Here is a 20246-nt window from a genome sequence, read left to right on the forward strand (position 1 = left end):
GGTAAGCCCCACTCGCCAGCCGCGCGGTTCTGCGCATGCGCAGATCGCTCCGCGCCGGCTCTTCCTGGGTGTAATCTACTCGCAACAAGCGAGTAGATTACACTATTTGTTGAGCCCTGTGCATAAGGATCATATTCACTTTTAAATAGGTGTAATTCCAATTAGCATTGGGCATGGAACTCAAATCAGTTCAAATGCTGGTTATTCGAGTTACTGGCAAAAGTCTTAAATAAATACAGTGCCATTCTATTCTGAATGGAGCCTTGAGAGCATGATTTGAAATATGCACATTAACTGAAATGCAGTGAAATTAGACTTTTCAAGGGCTTAACAACTGGGGAACCTCTTCTGACACAGTGAAATCAGTGGGACTTGTTCACAGCAACTTTTGCATGCACCCACAATTTGGACCCTGATGTTTTGTATTTGTGACAGAAAAAAGAAATGCCATTGTAAAAACAATACAGCCTTGTGACATTTCTTATCTTCCCATATAAGGCATATGTTAACACTTGTTGCCCTCCCTCTCTGTACAGCTGAATGGACAAAGTGTAGGGAACATCCAGCCAATTGGAATTTGGGATGTAATAGTGTGGTCAATTAAACAGTTAACACTACCCCAATACATGCTTCCCCCCCAGTAAATTTTTTTTTAGAGGGCTGACCAGTAGCCCAACTCAGTCCTGGCTGGCACCGACTCCAGGAGCTACCGCAGCTCCTACAATACTTTCAGTGCAGAACCACAGTGAGGGTAGCTCCCAGAACCCGGCACAAGCTGGGACTGAGTGCTTGTCGTCAACATTTTTGTCAACTATACGATTAACGAATTACACACTTAACATCCCTAACTAGAGTGCAGCATTTAGACATCTATTCAGTATGCAGTTAACCCAATATCAACACAGATAGCTTAGGAACTGCACAAATGAGCCCCATGCTTGCCAGAATATATTACTCCATATTTATAGAAAGTTTCTCACAGCTCAACTTTTCTACTCCCGCAGAATGCACTACATACATGGTAATAAGTCCACCACACTTAGTTTCTTCTCTGCATCCCTTTAATGTAATTCAACAATCCAGCCTGAGACACAAAACCCAGCTTGCACTTGTATTATATATAAGGATGGCTTTTAAACAAGGGATGTTAGAGCGCAAACTAAATGTTTAAACAATGGTTAATGGTGTCAGTTACACTAAAGTCCTGGGGAAGGTGACTTCGCTGCTGCAGGTCAGTGAACTTCCTCGCTGGGAACTGGTTAGGCAAGAGCTGCTCACTCTGCTCCAAGGGAGGTTTCCCTCTGGCAGCAAAGCTAAGTTTTCAGGGGATAAGTTATCATCGGTTAATACTACCGACTACATGCATTCTCTCCCCCTACCCACCCAGTTATTTGAGTTACTGGTTAAAAAAAAAAGTCTTATGTAAATACAGTGCCATTCTATTCTGAATGGAGCCTGAGGATTCAGTTGCCCAAGCACAGCTTCCGAGTCCTCAAACTGGGAGAGGAGAGGGGTTGAGGGAGGAAGGGAAGCTGTAGCTTACGTTTATTCCACAGTCCTACTTTAGTCATGGTATGTTTAAACACTATGAAGTTGCAATTAAGTGTATTAATTAGAAAAAGATTTTCAACCTCCCTCCCCTCCAAAAAAACCTCTAAACCTACTGGTTTCTTCTACCTTATTTCCTGTTTCTGAGGCAACTGGGCAAGGGAATGTTTTAGCATCTTTAGCTCTTTTTGTAGTGCCTGAAGTTCAGCCTTCTCCTTCTGTTGGGTAAGCTGCAGTTTCACAGGATTCAGTTGCCCAAGCACAGCTTTTGGTGGCAACTTTTCAACAGCGTCAGGATCCGTTCTCTTACCCAGGAATGCTCTTCCAAGTTCGACTGTTCTATCATAAGAGGCTTTCTAAAGTAAAGACAGAAAAGAAGAGGTTACTTACCTCGTAACTGTAGTTCTTCGAGATGTGTTGCTCATGTCCATTCTGATTAGGTGTACGCGCGCCGCGTGCATGGATTCCGGAGCTTTTTTCCCTTAGCAGTATCCATAGGGCCAGCAGGGAGCCCCCTGGAGTGGCGCCAGTATACCAGTGCATATATACCCCTGCTGGCCCTCCCACCCCCTCAGTTCCTTCTTGCCGGCTCCTTCCGACACGGGGAGGTGGGTGGGATGCAGAATGGACATGAGCATCACATCTCGAAGAACTACAGTTACGAGGTAAGTAACCTCTTCTTCTTCTTCTTCAAGTGCTTGCTCATGTCCATTCTGATTAGGCGAGTCCCCAGCCATGTCCCCCCTCCGGAGGCGGGGTCGGAAGGTGACTAACTACTATTTTATTATTCTGCAGAACACAGAACTGCCGTCCCGATGGCAGCATCCTCCCTGGCCAGCTGCGTGATTGCATAATGCTCTGCAAAGGTGTGCACCGATGACCAGGTTGCTGCCCTGCAGATTTCCAAGATTGGCACGCAGGCCAGGAACGCCGCCGACGTTGCCTGGGCTCTAGTGGAATGTGCTGTTATGCGCGGCAGTGGTCTACCCGCGCCCTCGTAGCACAGTTGAATGCAGGAAGTAATCCACAAGGATATACGCTGCGCTGAGACTGGCTGACCACACATCCTTTCTGCCACTGAAATAAACAATTGAGTTGACTTACGAAACTCTTGTGTCCTATCTATATAAAAAGCCAACGCCCACCTAACATCCAGGCAGTGCAGAGCCTGTTCCCTGGGCGACGCGTGTGGCTTGGGGTAAAACACTGGCAGGTAAATATCTTGGGACATGTGGAAGTGCCAGACCACCTTGGGAAGAAACCCCGGGTGTGGACGCAACCTCACCTTATCTTTAAAAAACACCGTGTAAGGTGGTTCTGAGGTGAGATCCCTAATCTCTGACACCCACCTGGCCGAGGTAATGGCCACGAGGAAAGCTACCTTATAGGACAGATGTATCAAAGAGCATGAAGCCAGGGGCTCGAACGGGGGCTTCATAAGGGCAGTCAGGACCAGGTTAAGGTCCCAAGCCAGTACCGGAGGTCTCTCATATGGCATCATCCTGTTGACTCCCTTTAGAAATCTTTTAACCAACGGATTGGCAAAGATAGACCTTTGGCCCCCCCGGCGTGGAAGGCCGCTATGGCCACCAGGTACACCCTTAGGGAGGCTGTAGCCAGGCCCTGTTTCCACAGGTGGAGAAGGAATTCCAGGACAGTCGGAACCGCCCCTTCACCTGGAGCGAGCGTCCTGCCCTCCAGCCAAGAAGTAAACCTCTTCCACTTAGCCTTATAAAGGGCTCTAGTGGACGGCTTTCTGCTTTCTAAGAGGACCTCCTGGACTCCTCTGGAGCAGGCTCGCTCCGACACTGGGAGCCACTGAGGAGCCACGCTGCTAGGTGGAGAGATGGAAGGCTCAGGTGGAGTGTCACCCCGGCCTCGCAGCTCTGAGTGATTAGATCTGGCACTGGGGTAGCCTGAGCAGGCTCTCTACAGTCAGATCCACCAGGCTGGTGAACCAGTACTGTTGAGGCCATACTGGCGCTATCAGGATGATCCGGGCCCTCAACCTCTGCACTCCGAGGAGTGCGTCGTGGATCAGAGGGAATGGGGGGGGAAGGCATAGAGTAGGCCCCTGGCCCAGCTGACCTGCAGTGCATCTCCCCGAGAGCCCAGACCGTGCCCCATGTACGAACAGAACTCCCTGCACTTGGCGTTGCTCAGAGTTGCAAACAGGTCCAGGCGGGGAAACCCCCACCTTTGGAAGACCCCGTGAAGTACATCCCACCGTAGCACCCACTCGTGCGCCTGGATCGAACGGCTGAGCCTCTCCGCTAGCCCGTTCCTGGTTCCCGGAAGGTGAGATGCCTCCAGGAAAATACCGTGGGATACACAGTTCCCATAGATCTAGGGCTTCCTGGCACAGGGGAGAGGAACACGCCCCACCCTGCTTGTTGATATAGAACATGGCTGTAGTGTTGTCTGTCAGCACCGCCACCACTCTGTTCTGTAAGTGGGGAAGGAACGCCCTGCAGGCCAGCCTGACCGCCCGCAGCTCCTTGATATTTATATGGAGGTGAGCCTCCTCTGTTGGCCACGTACCTTGCGTCCTGAGGTTGCCCAGGTGAGCGCCCCATCCCACGTCCGAAGCGTCCATGACCAGCTGCACTGACAGGGACGGTTTGGTGAATCGGACCCCCGCACACACCATGCCCTCATCCTTCCACCAGTCCAGCGAACGAAGAATGTCCTGAGGGATAGTCACTACCTTGTCTAGCGGCGACCTCAAGGGGTTGTGCGCTACCTTGAGCCACCCCTGCAATGGGCGCATACGCAGCCTGGCGTGTTGGACCACGTAAGTGCCCGCTGCCATGTGGCCTAGGAGCCTCATGCAGGTCCTCGCTGTAGTAGTCGGGAACTCCTGCAGCCCCTCTACCCGAGAGCGAATGGTCATAAATCTGTCTCTCGGTAGGGACGCCTTGCCCAAAGGCGAGTCCAGATGGGCCCCCACAAAGTCTATGACTTGCGTGGGCTCTAGCAGTGATTTGGCCTCGTTTATGAGGAGGCCGAGACACTCGAACAAAACCCTGGCCCTTGAGACATGATCCAACACCTGTTCTCGAGACTTGCCCCTTATGAGCCAGTCGTCCAGGTATGGGAACACTTGGACCCTGTGCCGCCGCAGAAACGCGGCTACCACCATCATACATTTGGTAAAGACTCTCGGGGCTGTACATAGTCTAAAACGGAGGACTGTAAACTGGAAGTGGTCCTGTCCCACCGTGAACCGTAGGAATTTTCTGTGACTTGGAAAAATTGAAATGTGGAAGTACGCATCCTTTAAATCAAGAGCAGCATACCAGTCCCCCTTTCTGAGCGATGGGATGATGCAGTCTAGCATCACCATCCTGAACTTTGTCTTCCTTATAAAGGGTGTTCAGGTTTCGGAGGTCTAGTATGGGACGCATACCCCCTTTCGCCTTGGGTACTAGGAAGTAGCGGGAGTAGAAACCCTTTCCCCTTACGTCTGGGGGCACTCTTTCTATGGCCCCTAGCGTCAACAGGTTGGACACCTCCTGCTGAAGGAGTGTCTCGTGAGAGGGGTCCCTGAAAGGGAAGGGGATGGGGGGTGGGAGGCAGGGTAGGAAAGGAAGGGGATAGTATATCCCTGCTTCACCAGATCTAGGACCCAACGGTCCGACATGATCTTTAACCATTCCTGGTAAAAGAGGGAAAGATGGTCCCCAAAGGGTGGACAGATAGGCGCTACTGGTACTCTGCCCTTCAAAATGAGGGCTTAAGTTTGGTGACCGGGTGACGGACCTGAGCCTCTCTCGGAGTCTGACCGAGGGCCCCTACGCCTGCCTCTGAAGAGGTCAGGGCGGCTATTTTTGCGGCCTCTCCTGTGACCCCATCATTGTTTTGCCCCCTTCTAGGGTAGAGTCTAGTCTGGAAAGAGCGCCTCTGAGGCGCCGGGGTATGTATCCCTAGTGACTTCAGGGTCGCTCTTAAGTCCTTCAAGCTACGCAGCTTGGAATCAGTCTGCTCTGAAAACAAGGCCGGCCCCTCAAAGGGTAGGTCCTGAATGGTGGTCTGCACCTCGGGTGGGATGCCAGACACCTGCAGCCAGGCACTACGCCTCATAACAACCCCTGTGGCCATAGTGCAGGCTGCCGAATCAGCTGCGTCCAAGGCCGCCTGGAGAGAAGTACGCGCCACTGCTTGTCCCTCTTCCGTCAGGGCCCCGAATTCCTGGCGGGATTCGGGAGGAAGCTGGCTGACAAATTTCTGCATAGACACCCATGTGTTAAAAGCATAACACCCCAGCATCAGTTGCTGGTTAGCTATACGCACCTGGAGGCCCCCCGTGGTGTAGGCCTTCCGGCCAAGTAGGTCCAATCTCCTAGGCTCCTTCGCCTTCGGAGTAGGACCTGGAGGCCCTTGGCGCTCCTTCTGCCCAGCGGCCTGAACCACTATGGATCCCGGAGCTGGGTGGGTAAAAAGATGCTCGTGCCCCTCCTGGAGTACACAGTACCTTCTCTCGACACCCTTCCGGGTCGGTGCAATAAAAGCCGGCGTCTGCCACAGAGTTTTAGACAGCTTGTCCACCATTTTATTCAGCAGGAGCGCCACTCGACCAGGGCCCGCTGCTGCTATGATGTCCACCATAGGATCCAGGTCCTCGTGAACCTCCTTGTGCTGGACCGCAAGATTGACCGCCAGCCTTCGGAGCAGCTCCTGGTGCGCCCTGGAGTCCATCGATGGGGGCTGGGGCACGGGGTCAGCCAGGGCCTCGTCTGGTGAAGAGGACGAGAACTCCCTTGAGGGAATTGCCTCTTCCTCAGCTATCTGTGCCCCTGGTTCCCCCTGGGCAGAGATTTCCACATAAGTTGAGCCCGGCTGGGACATAGCCCCCTGCCCCTGACCAATAACCGGGGGTCTTGGCATCACCACCATAGACAAGCTGTCTCCAGGCGGGGGGGAGGGGGGCTGTCAAGGGGGTGGCAGACGGGGTGCTACTCCTTTGGGACGACCCCGCTGCCGGCCCCGTAGGGGGAGGCCCCTGGGCCTGATGGTATGCCCAGGGCGTCCAGAAAGCCCACTGGGGTTGCCCCTGCCACTGGTCCGCCGGCTCCCAGTGAGATGATCTGACCGATAAGCGGAACCTATGACGGGGCCATGACCTATATGAAGACCTGGCCGATGCCACCAACTCGGCCTCCGACTTTGAAGAGTACTCTGATGCTGACCAGGGAGGGGCCGATGAAGCCTGCACCCTTCCCTGGGCTGCCATGGCTGGTGGCTTGCCCCTGTGCACCGCACGCAGTGCTGGTGGGGGCATGAGTGGAGGTCCTTGCTGCGGCAGTACCCCGCCCAGCTGCATCTGATAGGCCGGTACATAACCCTCCGGTGCCGTCATGTGCAGCGGCGCCGCACCCTGCTGCTGCGCTCCCAAGGTGTAAGCAGGGATCGGTGCCGGGAGAGGCATCAGCGTCGGTGCCGTGCGGGGCGCCTGCTGTGGCTCCGCAGATGGCGCATAGTACGGTGCAGGGCCCTGCACCGGTATACCGGCACCACTCCAGGGGGCTCCCTGCTGGCCCTATGGATACTGCTAAGGGAAAAAAGCTCCGGAATCCATGCACGCGGCGCACGTACACCTAATCAGAATGGACATGAGCAAGCACTCGAAGAAGAATGCAGTGTTTCATTAACAGGAAAAAACACATTTATTGCACAAATCAGCAGGTTTCATATGTTAGAATGCACATATACTTGGTTAACAGATGGTAAATGCTATTAAACACTCATACTTCTAAAAACTACAAATGATCAGGTGTTTATTAGAAGATGTCATCTTAAAAGCAAGATCTGCAGCAGCATAAAGGTGTCTAGCACCATGCTTTGCCATTGGTTCAGTAGCAACTAATTTAGAAGCGTGACACTTCTGAATCAGTAAGACTACTTCCTGCACTATCTTGGTATTTTTAGATCTTCCACATCGAAGTTCTGATCCAACACAATAGCTTATGAAATACAAAATCATAGCACACCTACACAAGCATTCTTCATATGAAGGTTTAAACCACCTTCACTCTCACAACCACAACTCCTTTTAGGTCCTTCAAACAAACATAGGCACACTAGAGAGCAGGCAAACAAGTTATTGCTCATTTTCTATAAGTTGCTGTTTAGCACCACAAGGAACTCCCACCCTATGCACTCACAGGAAGATACTCTAGCAATACAATAATAATAAGAAGATGATATATGGAGATATACCATCTCACAGAACTGGAAGGGACCTTGTGGGGTCATCAAGTCCAGTCCCCTGCCCTCACAGCAGGACCAAGTACCATCCCTGACAGATTTGCCCCAGATCTCTAAATGGTCCCCTCAAGGATTGAACTCACAACCTTGGGTTTAGTAGGCCAATGCTCAAACCACTGAGCTATCCCTCTCCCTATATAGAACATTAAACCACAAGACCTATCCAATCAATATAAAAACTATTACTTGAACTGAAGAAAGGAAACAAAACTTGGCAGTATTAATCATGCATCATAGCTTATACAGAATTGGTCAGTTACCATATGTACAATCTCTTCGTGCACTTTCTTTCGCTGTGCCAGGAGCAGCTCCTTTGTCTGAACCACACTGATTAGTTCCTTTTGTAGATGTAAATATTTTGCCTGCAAAAGCAGTTTGGATCTTAGTATCACATACAAAAGTTATTTAAGTACTGTATATAAATACAAAGCATTTCCAGTTAATAAAAATAAAAAATAATCTGGAGTATACAAAAATAAAACAAACTTTTTACTAAAAACATTTGTGATTCATTTAAAAAAACAAACAAACAAACAAACAAACAAACAAACCCCAAGCCACTGTGTAAAGTTAAAAATCAGATAAAATATTGGAGCTGGTTGCTTACCAGTCTGTATTGCACATAACTTTGCTTTTACTGTTACACACATTTACAGAGCTATTCATCAGCATCTCTCACCCTAGGATGGCCAATATCTGTTTTTATTAAGCCATGTAAGTTGCAAGCTTTATTTCTGTGTTACCGTACAAACACAATACTATTTTGTTACAGAGAAAATGACCTGTTGTATTATATTTCAACTTCATAGCTTTTCAGATCATTAGGTTCCCAAGTGATTTTAATAGATGCTGGCACTGAAAACCTAGACCAGCTGTGTGCTGGAAGCAGGAGCCGGAGCAAGCTGCATGAACCAAAAAAGTGCAGTAGATGCTGCCAAAAGTCAGTAAAAGTACTATCTGCTCTGCACCGTAGTGAGGAAGCCTGGCACTCCATTGCCAACAAGAAACTCCACGGCAGTTGTGTCAAGCCCAGGAATGTATGTGAAGGGGAAAAGATGGCAACAAGGTCAAACAACAGCCAGCCTCCAGCCTCCGCCCTGATGTCTAAGCAGAAATTGGGGAATGAGTTAGGGCATGAGACTGCATGCTCCACCCATGCATCAGATCTGCCCTGCACCTTGGTGATGAGCTAGGTGTCTCCAGGCAGAGATCTGGAGGTCAGTGACCCTGTGTGCTCTGCCCACCCTCTGATCAGCATTTTTTTAAAATACAGGCAGTCCCCGGGTTACGTACAAGATAGGGACTATAGGTTTGTTCTTAAGTTGAATCTGTATGTAAGTCGGAACTGGCGTCCAGATTCAGCCACTGCTGAAACTGATCAGTTTCAACAGCGGCTGAATCTGGATGCCAGTTCTGACTTACATACAGATTCAACTTAAGAACCCCAGGCATCCCCAAGTCAGCTGCTGCTGAAACTGATCAGCGGCTGATTCCAGGAAGCCCAGGGCAGGGGCTTCCTGTAGTCAGCCACTGGTCAGTTTCAGCAGCGGCTGACTTGGGGACGCCTGGGGCAGAGCAGCTGGGGTGCTGCTGGGTTGGTCCAGTAGCGCCGCCGCTCTTCGGCGCTACTGGACCAACCCAGCTGCACCCAAGCTGCTCTGCCCCAGGCGTCCTGATTCAGCCGCTGCTGAAACTGACCAGCAGTGGCTGAATCAGGACGCCTGGGGCAGAGCAGCTGGGGTGCTGCCTGGTTGGTCCAGTAGTGCCCAGAGCGGCGCTACGGGACCAACCGGCAGCGCCCCAGCTGCTGTACCACAGGCGTCCGGAGCAAAACCGCGGAGCACGGGGGCAGTGGGACAGCACAGACGCGCCGTGGCTGTCCTGCTGCCCTCAGGCTCCGCGGCTTTGCTCTCCTTTGCTCCCCGTCCCCCTGGTCTGCAGACCAGGGGGACGGGGAGCAAAGCGGCAGAACACGCGGGCAGCGGACAGCCCAGACACGTCTGGGCTGGCCGCGTGCTCCGCGGCTTTGCTCTGCTTTGCTCCCCTGGGCTGTCCGCTGCCCGTGTGTTCTGCCGCTTTGCTCCCCGTCCCCCTGGTCTGCAGACCAGGGGGACGGGGAGCAAAGCAGAGCAAAGCCGCGGAGCACGCGGCCAGCCCAGACGCGTCTGGGCTGTCCGTTGCCCGCATGTTCCGCCGCTTTGCTTCCTCTCCCTGGTCTGCTGGAGACCAGGGAGAGGGAGGGCCCCGTTCGTAACTGCAGATCCGACATAAGTCAGATCCGCGTAACTCAGGGACTGCCTGTACCCCCACAGCAATAGTAGCAATTTCCAGAAAACATTAGCCCTAATTATGACCATACTAAGCCAGTAGGTTCATACTGTACTATAATGTCAATCCTGGAGACATTGATCAAGAAATTTATAAAAAGTAAGTTAGTTATGCTCTTTCCCAAACTTACTAGACTGACAGCTCTGGAGACCTCCATTACAGATAGAGCACTAGCAGTGCAAATGTCCCCAGCTGCCCTGCTAGTTTGCTTCAGCTCTGAACACGCATGGATAAAAGGATGCCCATTTAATCTTTGGTCTCTCAGACTACTAAAAAGGGTACAAATTATACTACCAGAGAAATTCTGCACCAAAAACTTAATTCTGCACATTATTTTAAAATTCTGCAAAATTCTGTGTATTTTATTTGCCAAAATAACACAATATCACACCAGTTTTAATTATTTTCTCAATGTATTTCAAAATGCCTATCAGCAAGTATGCTGTCAATGCAGAAAACAAAAATGATTCACTCAGGAGCAGACACTTAATGAAACCTCTAAGACAACTCATATCCAGTTGAGGGTGCTAGAGAGGGCTGTGAGGGACTCCCTGACCCAGACAGATGTCCCCTACCTCTCGAGCCCAGCTATAGGCTCTTCTCTGTATACTTTTTCCTGACAGAAGGGACGGGGCATGGCCCTGGCCTTCCTCGCCCTTTGCCAGAGTCAGATCTCCCAGGTCCACTCCCATCCCCAGGCAAATGAGGGTCAAGCTGGTCAGCCAGAGTGAGCACAGACTCTATCCCCATTAGGATGGCCAGTGGCTCTGCAACCCCAATTCTGCAGACAAAACATGAAATTTTACGCAAATTCTGCATTGCACATGCAGAATTCCCCTAGGAGTAAAATCAGTACCAGGACACAGTTTTGAGCTACTTGACTACTGGCTAGACTAAACTTATTTCACACAAATTACAAACTGTTATTAGATATTAACAATCTGGACTGAATTTGAAAGCTAACCCCCCCTCACCCTCACAAATGCAGGGATACATGTCATCAGAGGACAAATGAGCTGCCCAAAGGGGAAAAATCTCAATAACTGTGTAGGAGAGCACACCAAGAGTGGAATACATATGTACAATAACTCAAAAGAAGTGCACAACTTTGTGGCAGCAAAGTGATACCAGAGATTTAGAATTTGGTTTCTTATTAGAGAACTTGCACTGTTACAAAGTGACCAATAGTTCTAAGTGCCCTCTTCCTAGTCTATGTGGGGGTGAGGGAGTGGAAGAGAGATGACTAAACGGATTTTTGTGATCCTTACATTTTAAGATGGAGACTAAAAGACAGACAACCTTACCTTCAATTTCTGTGCTTGTTCTCTATTTTTCATGTATCGAAGGAATTCTATATCTTCTTTAGTGCATTGGTAGTCTTTTATTCTGTTAATCATCATTGATACATTCATCTCATTCAACCCTAATCAAAACAGAAAAACAGTTCAAGGAACTAGAAGCTGAAATAGAGGCTCATTACTGCCAAGTATCTGTATATGCTCCAAATCTCAGGATAGATCCAGTGCCACTATCGTCAATGGGAGTTATTTAGCATCAGTTTTAATAGGAATAAAGATTTAGCTCTTAAAATGCTCTGACAATTATGAGGTGAGCAAAAAGTCACTTATTAGCATGGTAAAAACAGGAAAGAAGCTGTCTGCTTTGTATTCGATAAGCAAAGCAAGGACTTCCTTTCTAATAACTTATGAGACGCTACAGAGGACGGTACTGGGAAAAACACTGTACAGGGAATTTTAAATGAAGATCTCCTGCTAATCTTTAAAGCCGCAATAAAAACAAAACAAAAACAAACAAACCAGTGCTGCCTGTATCAGACACCTCTTTTAGAAGCTGCCGTGATCAATCATTAAAAAGCTTTAAACAAATAAGACACAAAGTCAGAAATATTTTCAGTGTCATAACTTTCTGAAAGTGAGAGGAAGCAGAACTTCAAGTTTAATAGCGATGCTCTAGCATGATAAATAGAATCAAAGTTAAGTAGAAAAACTGCAAACAGGAAAATGCTTCTAACAACATCTATTAAGCCATGGACTTGTCTCCTTGGGAAGTGTTGGAAGCCCTGCAAGTCATTTTAAATAAGGCTGGACAGCAATACAAAATATATTGTGAAGAAACTGACAAGAAGCTGTGAGGAAAGAAGACAGAACTCATGTCTTCTGTTCTCCAACTTCTATAATAATAAGTGTTGCAAGAATGTGAAAATACATGGGCTTGGTGGGACGCTGCACAGCGGGTGACTGCCATTACTGAAGAAGCACTAGGCATAGCTACCATGCAGGGAAAGGTGTCTCCTCTGTGGAAGTGTGGTCCATTTAAAAAAAAAAAAAAAAAAAAAAAAAAAGCAAAAATCAGAAAATGGGGACTGCATGTTAGCACTTTTCCCAGAGATTCATATACAAGGCCTCGGAATGACAAAGGAGAATTAAAGTCATTTACTTAGTCCAGCGCTTGGTGAATTGATTTAGCTAGATTTTGTTTTGAATTTTTTCTGGTTCTAGATGTTAGAACAAACATTACTAAAAAACAAGGTATGCTGATGACCAGGGCTTGATGAATGGCAGAAAAAGCCACTCGCCAGCCCCGCACTGCGCATGCGCAATATGGGCCTTGCACATGCGTGCGCCAAAAACAAACGGGGCGGGGCGCTCAGCTGAAATCTACTCACCACGGGCAAGTAGATTCAATGCTTTGTTGAGCCCTTCTGATGACAGTAACCTAAATAAATTACCTTATAACTATGAAAATAGGCACTGTTAAAATTAGATAAATATAGAACGAGCAATAGATTTTATTTGCAATGGTACCGATTGAAACTTTAGTTCAGCACCCAAGCAGTTTCAAACAAGAGAATTTTTCAGACCACGAAAGGTCAATGTTGTCTAGCAACATTTCCAATGCTACGAGGTTTGTTAGAGGACATTTGGGGTAAATTAGAGATAATTAACAGCACAGAATGCAGAGCTAGGCCTAGTGGCTGTAGACAAATTGTATGGGACCGGGAGAAACTTGGCCACACTTATGAAAAGTGGACATCCAGATAAATAAAATAATTCCTGATAACAGATTTTTCCAGACCAGAAAGTTCTGGACTAGAGGGGTTCAACCTGTACTACTAAAGTCTTCACACCCATCCTAAACTTGCACATGAATTGTGATATATTTAGGAACACATTAGGAACACATTCAGAAGCAAACTAATGGACAAGCATATTTTAAACAAAATGCTCTCTATAAAGATAACAAAACCAGTACATGCCTTGAACTGGTATCTCACTTATTCTCCTGTTTGTTGAAGTAGTAGTGAAACACTTTGGTACCGGACAATCTTGCAGCGGTTCAATTTGTTCATGTAAATTTCGCTGTAAAGGGCAGATGTTTACTATTAGTAAACCAAAAAGAGGCTACATAAAGAATATAAGCTTCTTTGTACAATAGCTGTTGAACAGGAGGATAGAATTCAGGAGCAGGTTCTATATACAGGGATTCAATATACAAGTGACTGAGCATTCAATCCTTTCTACATAAAGCCTGGTCTATACTGGAAAACTAGGTTGATGGTATATCTCTAAGCGATGCGGTTAAGCCAACAGCATGGAACAGACAATTCTAGGTTGATGGGAGAATTTTCTTGTCAACCTAGCTACCATTTCTCCAGGAGGTAACCTCTCCTATTGCTGTAGATAGCATCTACACTGAAGCATTAAAACTGCTGCAGCTGTAGCAATCTGTGTATAGACAGGCTCTTGGATTAGTCAAAATGGGCTGTAGAAAGCAGATAATAGCTTTAAATACCTTAGTAGTAAGTTTATTCCTGGAAAACCTCACTTTTTCCTTGTGAATTATTTTAGGAGTTTGTCTTTTAAGAGCTCTTCTTAAAATGGTCATCTGGGACTTTTGCTTGGCTTTGCAATGAATTTTAGAGGCATTTGTGAAAAAACAACATGCACTTTCTAAACAACTAAACTACTACCTGTAGCTGTCTTTCCTGAAACTGGACTCATGAAGGCAGATATTTACACTCTACAGATTTCATCAGGGCAATCTGTCCACAAAAAATCCTATTCAAGTAACTGTATCTCCACATGGTCACAAAGATCTGCCTGTGCAAGCCAAATTCAGGATCAGAACCTAACTATGCAACAAATTCCTAAAAAAACTACAGTGTGGACTTCAAACAATCTATTTTTTTAAAAATCTTCCTATTCCTATCTCTAAGACTACTAGAAGACTTACTGGGCATTGCCCAGATCCCGTCCAGGGCAGTATGGGCCAGGCAATTTGCCTGGCTGACCTAGGGGCCACAAGGGGAGAGGGCCACAATCAGAGTGCGTCAAATAATCGATTTTAAAGAAAATGTTCACTCTCACTGTTTGATAACCATTAAAAGATGTTGATTTATAACTAAATATACACTTTCCACTAAATTTGGTTCTTCTTGCTAACCAGGAAGATGCTCTATCTACAGTAAACTTCCGATAATCCGGCACCTTTAGGACCCAGGGGGTGCCAGATTATCAGATTTGCTGGACTATCGGAAGGGGGGGGGCATGAAGGGTCTGGGGTGGGGGGGATGCCACCCCAGACCCCTCATAGTTCCCCCTTCCGATAGTCTGGCTCTGCCCCAGGCGTTCCTGATTCAGGCACTGCTGGTCAGTTTCAGCAGCGGCTGAATCGGGGACGCCTGCAGCAGAGCAGCTGGAGTGCTGCCGGGTTGGTCCGGTAGCGCCGACCCTTGGCGCGACGAGACCAACCCGGCAGCACACCAGCTGCTGTTGGGGACGCCTGGGACAGAGCAGCTGGGGTGCTGCCGGGTTGGTCTCACAACGCTGCTCCTCGGCGCTACTGGACCAACCCGGCAGCACCCCAGCTGCTCTGCCCCAGGTGTCCCCAAGTCAGCTGCTGCTGATACTGATCAGCGGCTGACTCCAGGAAGCCCGAAGCAAAGCTGCTCTGCCCCAGGCTTCCTGGAGTCAGCCGCTGGTCAGTTTCAGCAGAGGCTGAATCAGGACGCCTGGGGCAGAGCAGCTGGGGTGCTGCCGGGTTGGTCCCGCAGCCCCGAGGGGCAGCGCTACGGGACCAACCTGGCAGCCCCAGCTGCTCTACCCCCAGCTTCCCCGATTCAGCCGCTGGTCAGTTTTAGCAGCGGCTGAATCGGGGAAGCTGGGGGCAGAGCAGCTCCAATGGTCCGGCTGCCCGGAGCACTTCTGGGTTCCTGATAGTGCCGGACCATCAGGAGGTCTGGCATCTGATGGTCCGGCACATCAGAGTTTTACTGTATCTAAAAACATACATATTTTATTTAAGCAATTCTATAGTACAACTTTCATTTGTTCAGATTAATATTAATATTAAAATTTACATAATTTTTACAAGTGATTTATGTCAAAAGTGCAGGAGGTTTAGAACTTGGAATTTAATTAAAATCCAGCTATATGCAAGTAAACATTTTAAAATTATTTTATTAAATACAATTTCCTAATGCTAAATATGTAAGCAACATATTATCAAAACATATTTTGCATTTAAAACTGACTAAACAAAAGTAGTGTTAGCTAATCAATTGATAGATTATTTCACATCACCATGGACCTGATTTTCCAAGATATTTTATGTGGGATTTTCTGAAGTTTTTAACCAGCTTAGGTGTGTAACAAATCAGTGGAAGTTAGACACCTACTGGGGTTTTCAGAAGCTTCTAAGTGCATCTTGAGATAATCTCACCCCATGCCTTCAAGAGGTTTTAGAATTAGTAGAGCTCTTCCTCTCTCACCAGGTTTTTAATTTATTAGCGAAGAAGAAAACAACTAATCTCTGGCACTGATAAAATTGATCTGCAAAAACTAAGGTAGGGTATCAGTGTTGTATTGTCAAATTTCACACGTCACTGAAAATGTAACTAACAGCATTTTCAACTAGGGATGTAAGCGACTAGTCAACTATTCAATAAGCAAATGCTTATCAGACAGTCCATTTGACTAGTTGCTTCCCCCCGCCCCTTGCTGCCTCTATCCAAGATAGACAGTAAGGGGGGAGGAGGGGAGGGGAAGAGTAGGAGCCAGTGCACCAACTCTGCAGGGAGCAGGGTAGGCAGAGGCACAGCGGGAAACGACGTAAGCGGGGGCTGCTTCAGTCCCTGTTCACGCTAGTTCCCACTGCAGGCGCTTCTGCTGAAATGTACAAGAGCCCCGAGGCTCATTTCAAAAGCAGAAGTGCTGCAGGAAGCAAGGGGGAGCCAACTCAAAAGCTGGTTCCCCCCAGCACCATCTCGGTGTGCCGCCTGCCTCACCTCCTGCTGACTCTGTCTGCAGGGGTCCCAGCAGGGAGCTGGGCCCCATGGCCAGGGGCTGTTGCCGCCAAGCAACCCCTGTTCACAGCGACCCCAAACAGGGGCTGCTTCGGCACCCAACAGTCCCAGCTCACACTGATCGCTGTGCCTCTGTATTTTAAATGCAGTAAGAGCCCAGTGGCTCTTATTATATTTAAAATGCAGAGTTGCAGCATGGGTGACTCTGGAGCTGACACAAGCCAGGACTGCTCAGTTCCAGCTTGAGTCGGCTCCTCTGGAGCTACCAGAGCTGTGGCTCTGCAGAGGCGCTTATCAACTAATCATATAGTCAATACAATAATTGTATTGCATTTTAACATCCTTATTTTCAATAGACATGCCCACATGTTTGCAGAACTACTGGTCTTTTTTCCCAAAAAAGTTTGCATGTTTATGACAGTTAAAATCGTACATAAATAATTTTATAAAATCATTACACTAAAATCTCTTTACTCTGGCAACCCTAGGAAACAAGGTATGCTGGACTGAAGATTTTGCCAGGCCAGGGAGGGTGCTGTGGGATCTGAGTCTGCGCATGAGCAAGATGAGGAGAGGGTGCTTACCTGGTACCCTGCTCCTTGGGGGACACACAGCTCCATGCTGCTCCCAAACACCACCTCCTGCCACTATGGGAGCAGAGGGGAAAAGCCACAGGGGAAATGAGTCACTGTACTGCCCTACCTGTGGGGCACCCTGGCCTGCCACAGACTGGGGCTGCTCCACTGGCATGGCTGAGCAGCCTCTGTCTGCAGCAAGCCAGGGTGCTTGGCTAGGTAGGATGTGTGTTTTTCACCTCAGCAGCGTCCTTTAACTGGTTAAACACTATGTTTAACCAGTTAGCCAATTAAACAGGATTTTACACCCTATTCCATGCCAGAGGTGTTCCCAGATTAGGGACACCTGGAGCATGGAGGGTCAAGTGTATTTGCATAAAACACAATATCAGCTCTAAAACAACTGAAAAATATCTTACCTCATCCTCAACAATAGGTGATGCCACTTCTTTGCCATTTTCTAGAATGTCAGTGGTGTTGTGTTTGTCATCCGGCTGCTGCGTATGTTGGCAAATGGAAAATTTTCTCCTGGGGTAAACCCATGTATCTGAAGCACGAGTCTTTACAGAAGTCTCCGCCTTCAAAAGCTTCTCTAACAGATCAGCATCAACTTGTAATTGAAATGCATCACATTCTGAACGACTAGGTTCAATTACATCTGTTGGATGTCTCTCATTCAGTACCATATGGTCCTTTAAAGCTTCTAATAAAAATTTCCCTTGTTGATTTACATAATTAGGGGTACGAGGAAGTTCTCTTCCTGTGGGAATAATATGGTCTTTGAAAGTTGTTATACTCCATTCTCCTAATTCAGGAATTTTTTTCAAAGAGTAATGTTCTTCTCCCACAAAATCAGTTGCTTCAGATGGCAACAGTTGTAGGATCCCTGAAGCACTTCTTGGAGTTTTCAGACCAAGACAGAGAACATTCTGAGGAACTGGACAAAGGCTTTCATATTTGATTTCAGATTTTTTCTTGTATTTGCCATTCTCTCTCTCAGTCATGCTAAGATTACTAATTTCACTGAGAATATTTTCAGCTTCATCTTTATTCAGGGCAGTTTTAAAGAAACTTGCATCTAATTCCCTTGTCTCCATTCTTCTCCCAGTTGTAAAAAGCATCTCATATAGACTAAGGAAAATGTGAAGAAAAAAGTTAATTTTCTTTGGCCTCCATAACAGGAAAGAGTCTTTATAATATCCGAAGAAAAAAAAACTATAAATTATTTTCATATAACTTGAGACAAAGGTCCATCTAAAGTATGGTTCTATTCAATAAAATGCCACTTTCTTATTCAAAAGTGGAATTCTACTTGTGTATTCAGAATCAAATCTATTTACATAAATGACTAAAGTCTATTGCTTTTCAGCACTGTTAGCCCTGCAGAGCCATTACAATAGCGTAAAAGTTGGACTGTCTTCTGGCTCACTAATCATCAGCAGAATTGTGGCCTTGGTCATTAGGGATGTAAAAGGTTAACCATTTAAACCAGTTAGCATTGTGGCCTTGGTCACAAGGGATGTAAAAGGTTAACAGTTTAAACCAGTTAGTGTTTAAACTGGGTAACCAGTTGGATGGCCAACCAAGCCAAGCTGGAGCAGAGCTGGCTGCGTCACCTGCACTAGAATAGCAGGAATGCAGCCACAGTGGAGTGACCCACCAGGAATGGCAAGCCCTGACTCCAGCTAGGTGGCGCTGGCAGGCAAGGTCATAGCCAGAGCAGCCCAGAAGAACCCAGGCAGGACCCCAGCCTCAGCCAAGCAGGAGTGGTGGAACCCAGTCCCAGCTAGCCTGAGAGGGACAGCAGGACCCCATCCCAGCTGCACCAGAGCCCCAGCCATCCTGAGTTGGCCTTGACAGGCTGGTAGAATCCCGGGCCTGGCCACCCTGAAGTGGGCTGGTAGCTTCCAGCTCTGTCTGCCAACAGTTAACCAGTTATATTGTTTAATTGGTTAACAATTTTCATGGTCATTTACATCCCTATTGGTCACTGTTACTGAATTTACAATTGCCAAAATCCTGACGAGAATGTTTTGGTATTGAGGTAACCAGGAAAAATCACCTTTACTTTTAAATCCCCAATACGAACTTGCATGACTTCTAGTCGTAAAAATCAAGGTGTTGCTTATAAAACAAGCACTTTATATTGAGTCATTGAGAATCAACAAACATGAAGCCTCTCTATGCCATTTTAAAAGTCAATTTTCAGAGCAGAATTGCTCTTGAAGATCCTGAGAAAATCTGAGCTGCAGACTTCCTGGATTCTCTGCGAGAGCAAGTAACCTTGCAATAAATTACACAGGAAATTGCCATGATCAATGCAACTTCAGACATGTCAAAGGCTATAGTCATCAACATTGAAGACTTCTGCTGAATAAGTTTGAGCTACAGAAGGCATCTTTGAGAGTTAAAATAAAAAATTAAAATGAAACATTTTAGTCCACGTCTCCCTTGATTTTATAAAATTCCTGCCTCCTCCAAAAGAAAGTAAAAATTAAGAACAAAAAACCCATACATCTGGGCTTCCACTGTGAATGCAAGTTTCAGGCTAAAGGAAAAAAGATGTTATCCAATTTGGGTGGCAGAAACATAGGAGACTGAACTGGGGTAAGGTTTCCAGTGTATGTTTTTTACAGTATAGCCACCAAGTAAACTCACTAGTGGAGACACCACAAGCATGAACCTTAGGTCTTGTTTGTTTATAAATAACCCAGCATCACTAACTCAGAGGCAGGCAATAATTTTTAAAAGGGGACCACCTCAGAAATTTCTGAATTGGTGCTGGGCCTCCAACAGAAGAGGCAGGGCCTCCAGCGAAAGAGGCCAGGCCAGGCGACTTATTGTGCTCTCTCCCCATCCCTTGAAAGAAATACCAGCTGTTGTAAAACAGTTCCCTCTTGGTGCCTAGCAGGAGATGACCACACACACTCTCCCTGCCCCCAGACCAATCACTGTGTGAAGTCTGACACCCACAAGAGTGTGTGGTGGCTAGAGACACAGCCGGCTGTTTTAAAACAGCCAGTGTCTCTCTAGCTGCTTTGCGCCCCTGGAAGGGTGGGGACAGGACACGAGAGACTTTGTGCACTCCCAGTTCCCAGGCCCTGATGGACCTGGGGGCAGGGAGCACGCAAAGCTAACCCCTCTCCCCCGGCCAAAGGCACTAGCTGCAGGCACTCTTGCAGGGGAGGGGAGAGTTTGTGCTC

The 20246-nt window shown here is 47.6% G+C and overlaps 1 protein-coding gene across 4 annotated transcripts in view; it reads right to left on the reverse strand.

Annotated features, from left to right (window-relative positions):
• Positions 1–20246, reverse strand: part of LOC102443686 (uncharacterized) — a 62310-nt gene that overhangs the window by 33257 nt on the left and 8807 nt on the right. For 3 of the 4 annotated variants that reach the window (XR_016348573.1, XM_075914979.2, XM_075914905.2), the window contains exons 2-7: positions 17463–18174; positions 17053–17115; positions 13421–13523; positions 11448–11566; positions 8076–8177; positions 1678–1904 (exon numbers count right to left, since the gene is read on the reverse strand). Coding sequence is in view for 3 of the 4 variants with exons in the window: in XM_075914979.2 (XP_075771094.1) it covers positions 1678–1904; positions 8076–8177; positions 11448–11566; positions 13421–13523; positions 17053–17115; positions 17463–18164 (1316 nt within the window). In the remaining variant the exon portion in view is untranslated. The remainder of the gene's footprint in view (positions 1–1677; positions 1905–8075; positions 8178–11447; positions 11567–13420; positions 13524–17052; positions 17116–17462; positions 18175–20246) is intronic. The other variant, XM_006130681.4, reaches the window with a different exon arrangement.

The sequence above is a fragment of the Pelodiscus sinensis genome, chromosome 1, assembly GCF_052426305.1.
Source record: "Pelodiscus sinensis isolate ZL-2025 chromosome 1, ASM5242630v1, whole genome shotgun sequence".
NCBI lineage: Eukaryota > Metazoa > Chordata > Testudines > Trionychidae > Pelodiscus > Pelodiscus sinensis.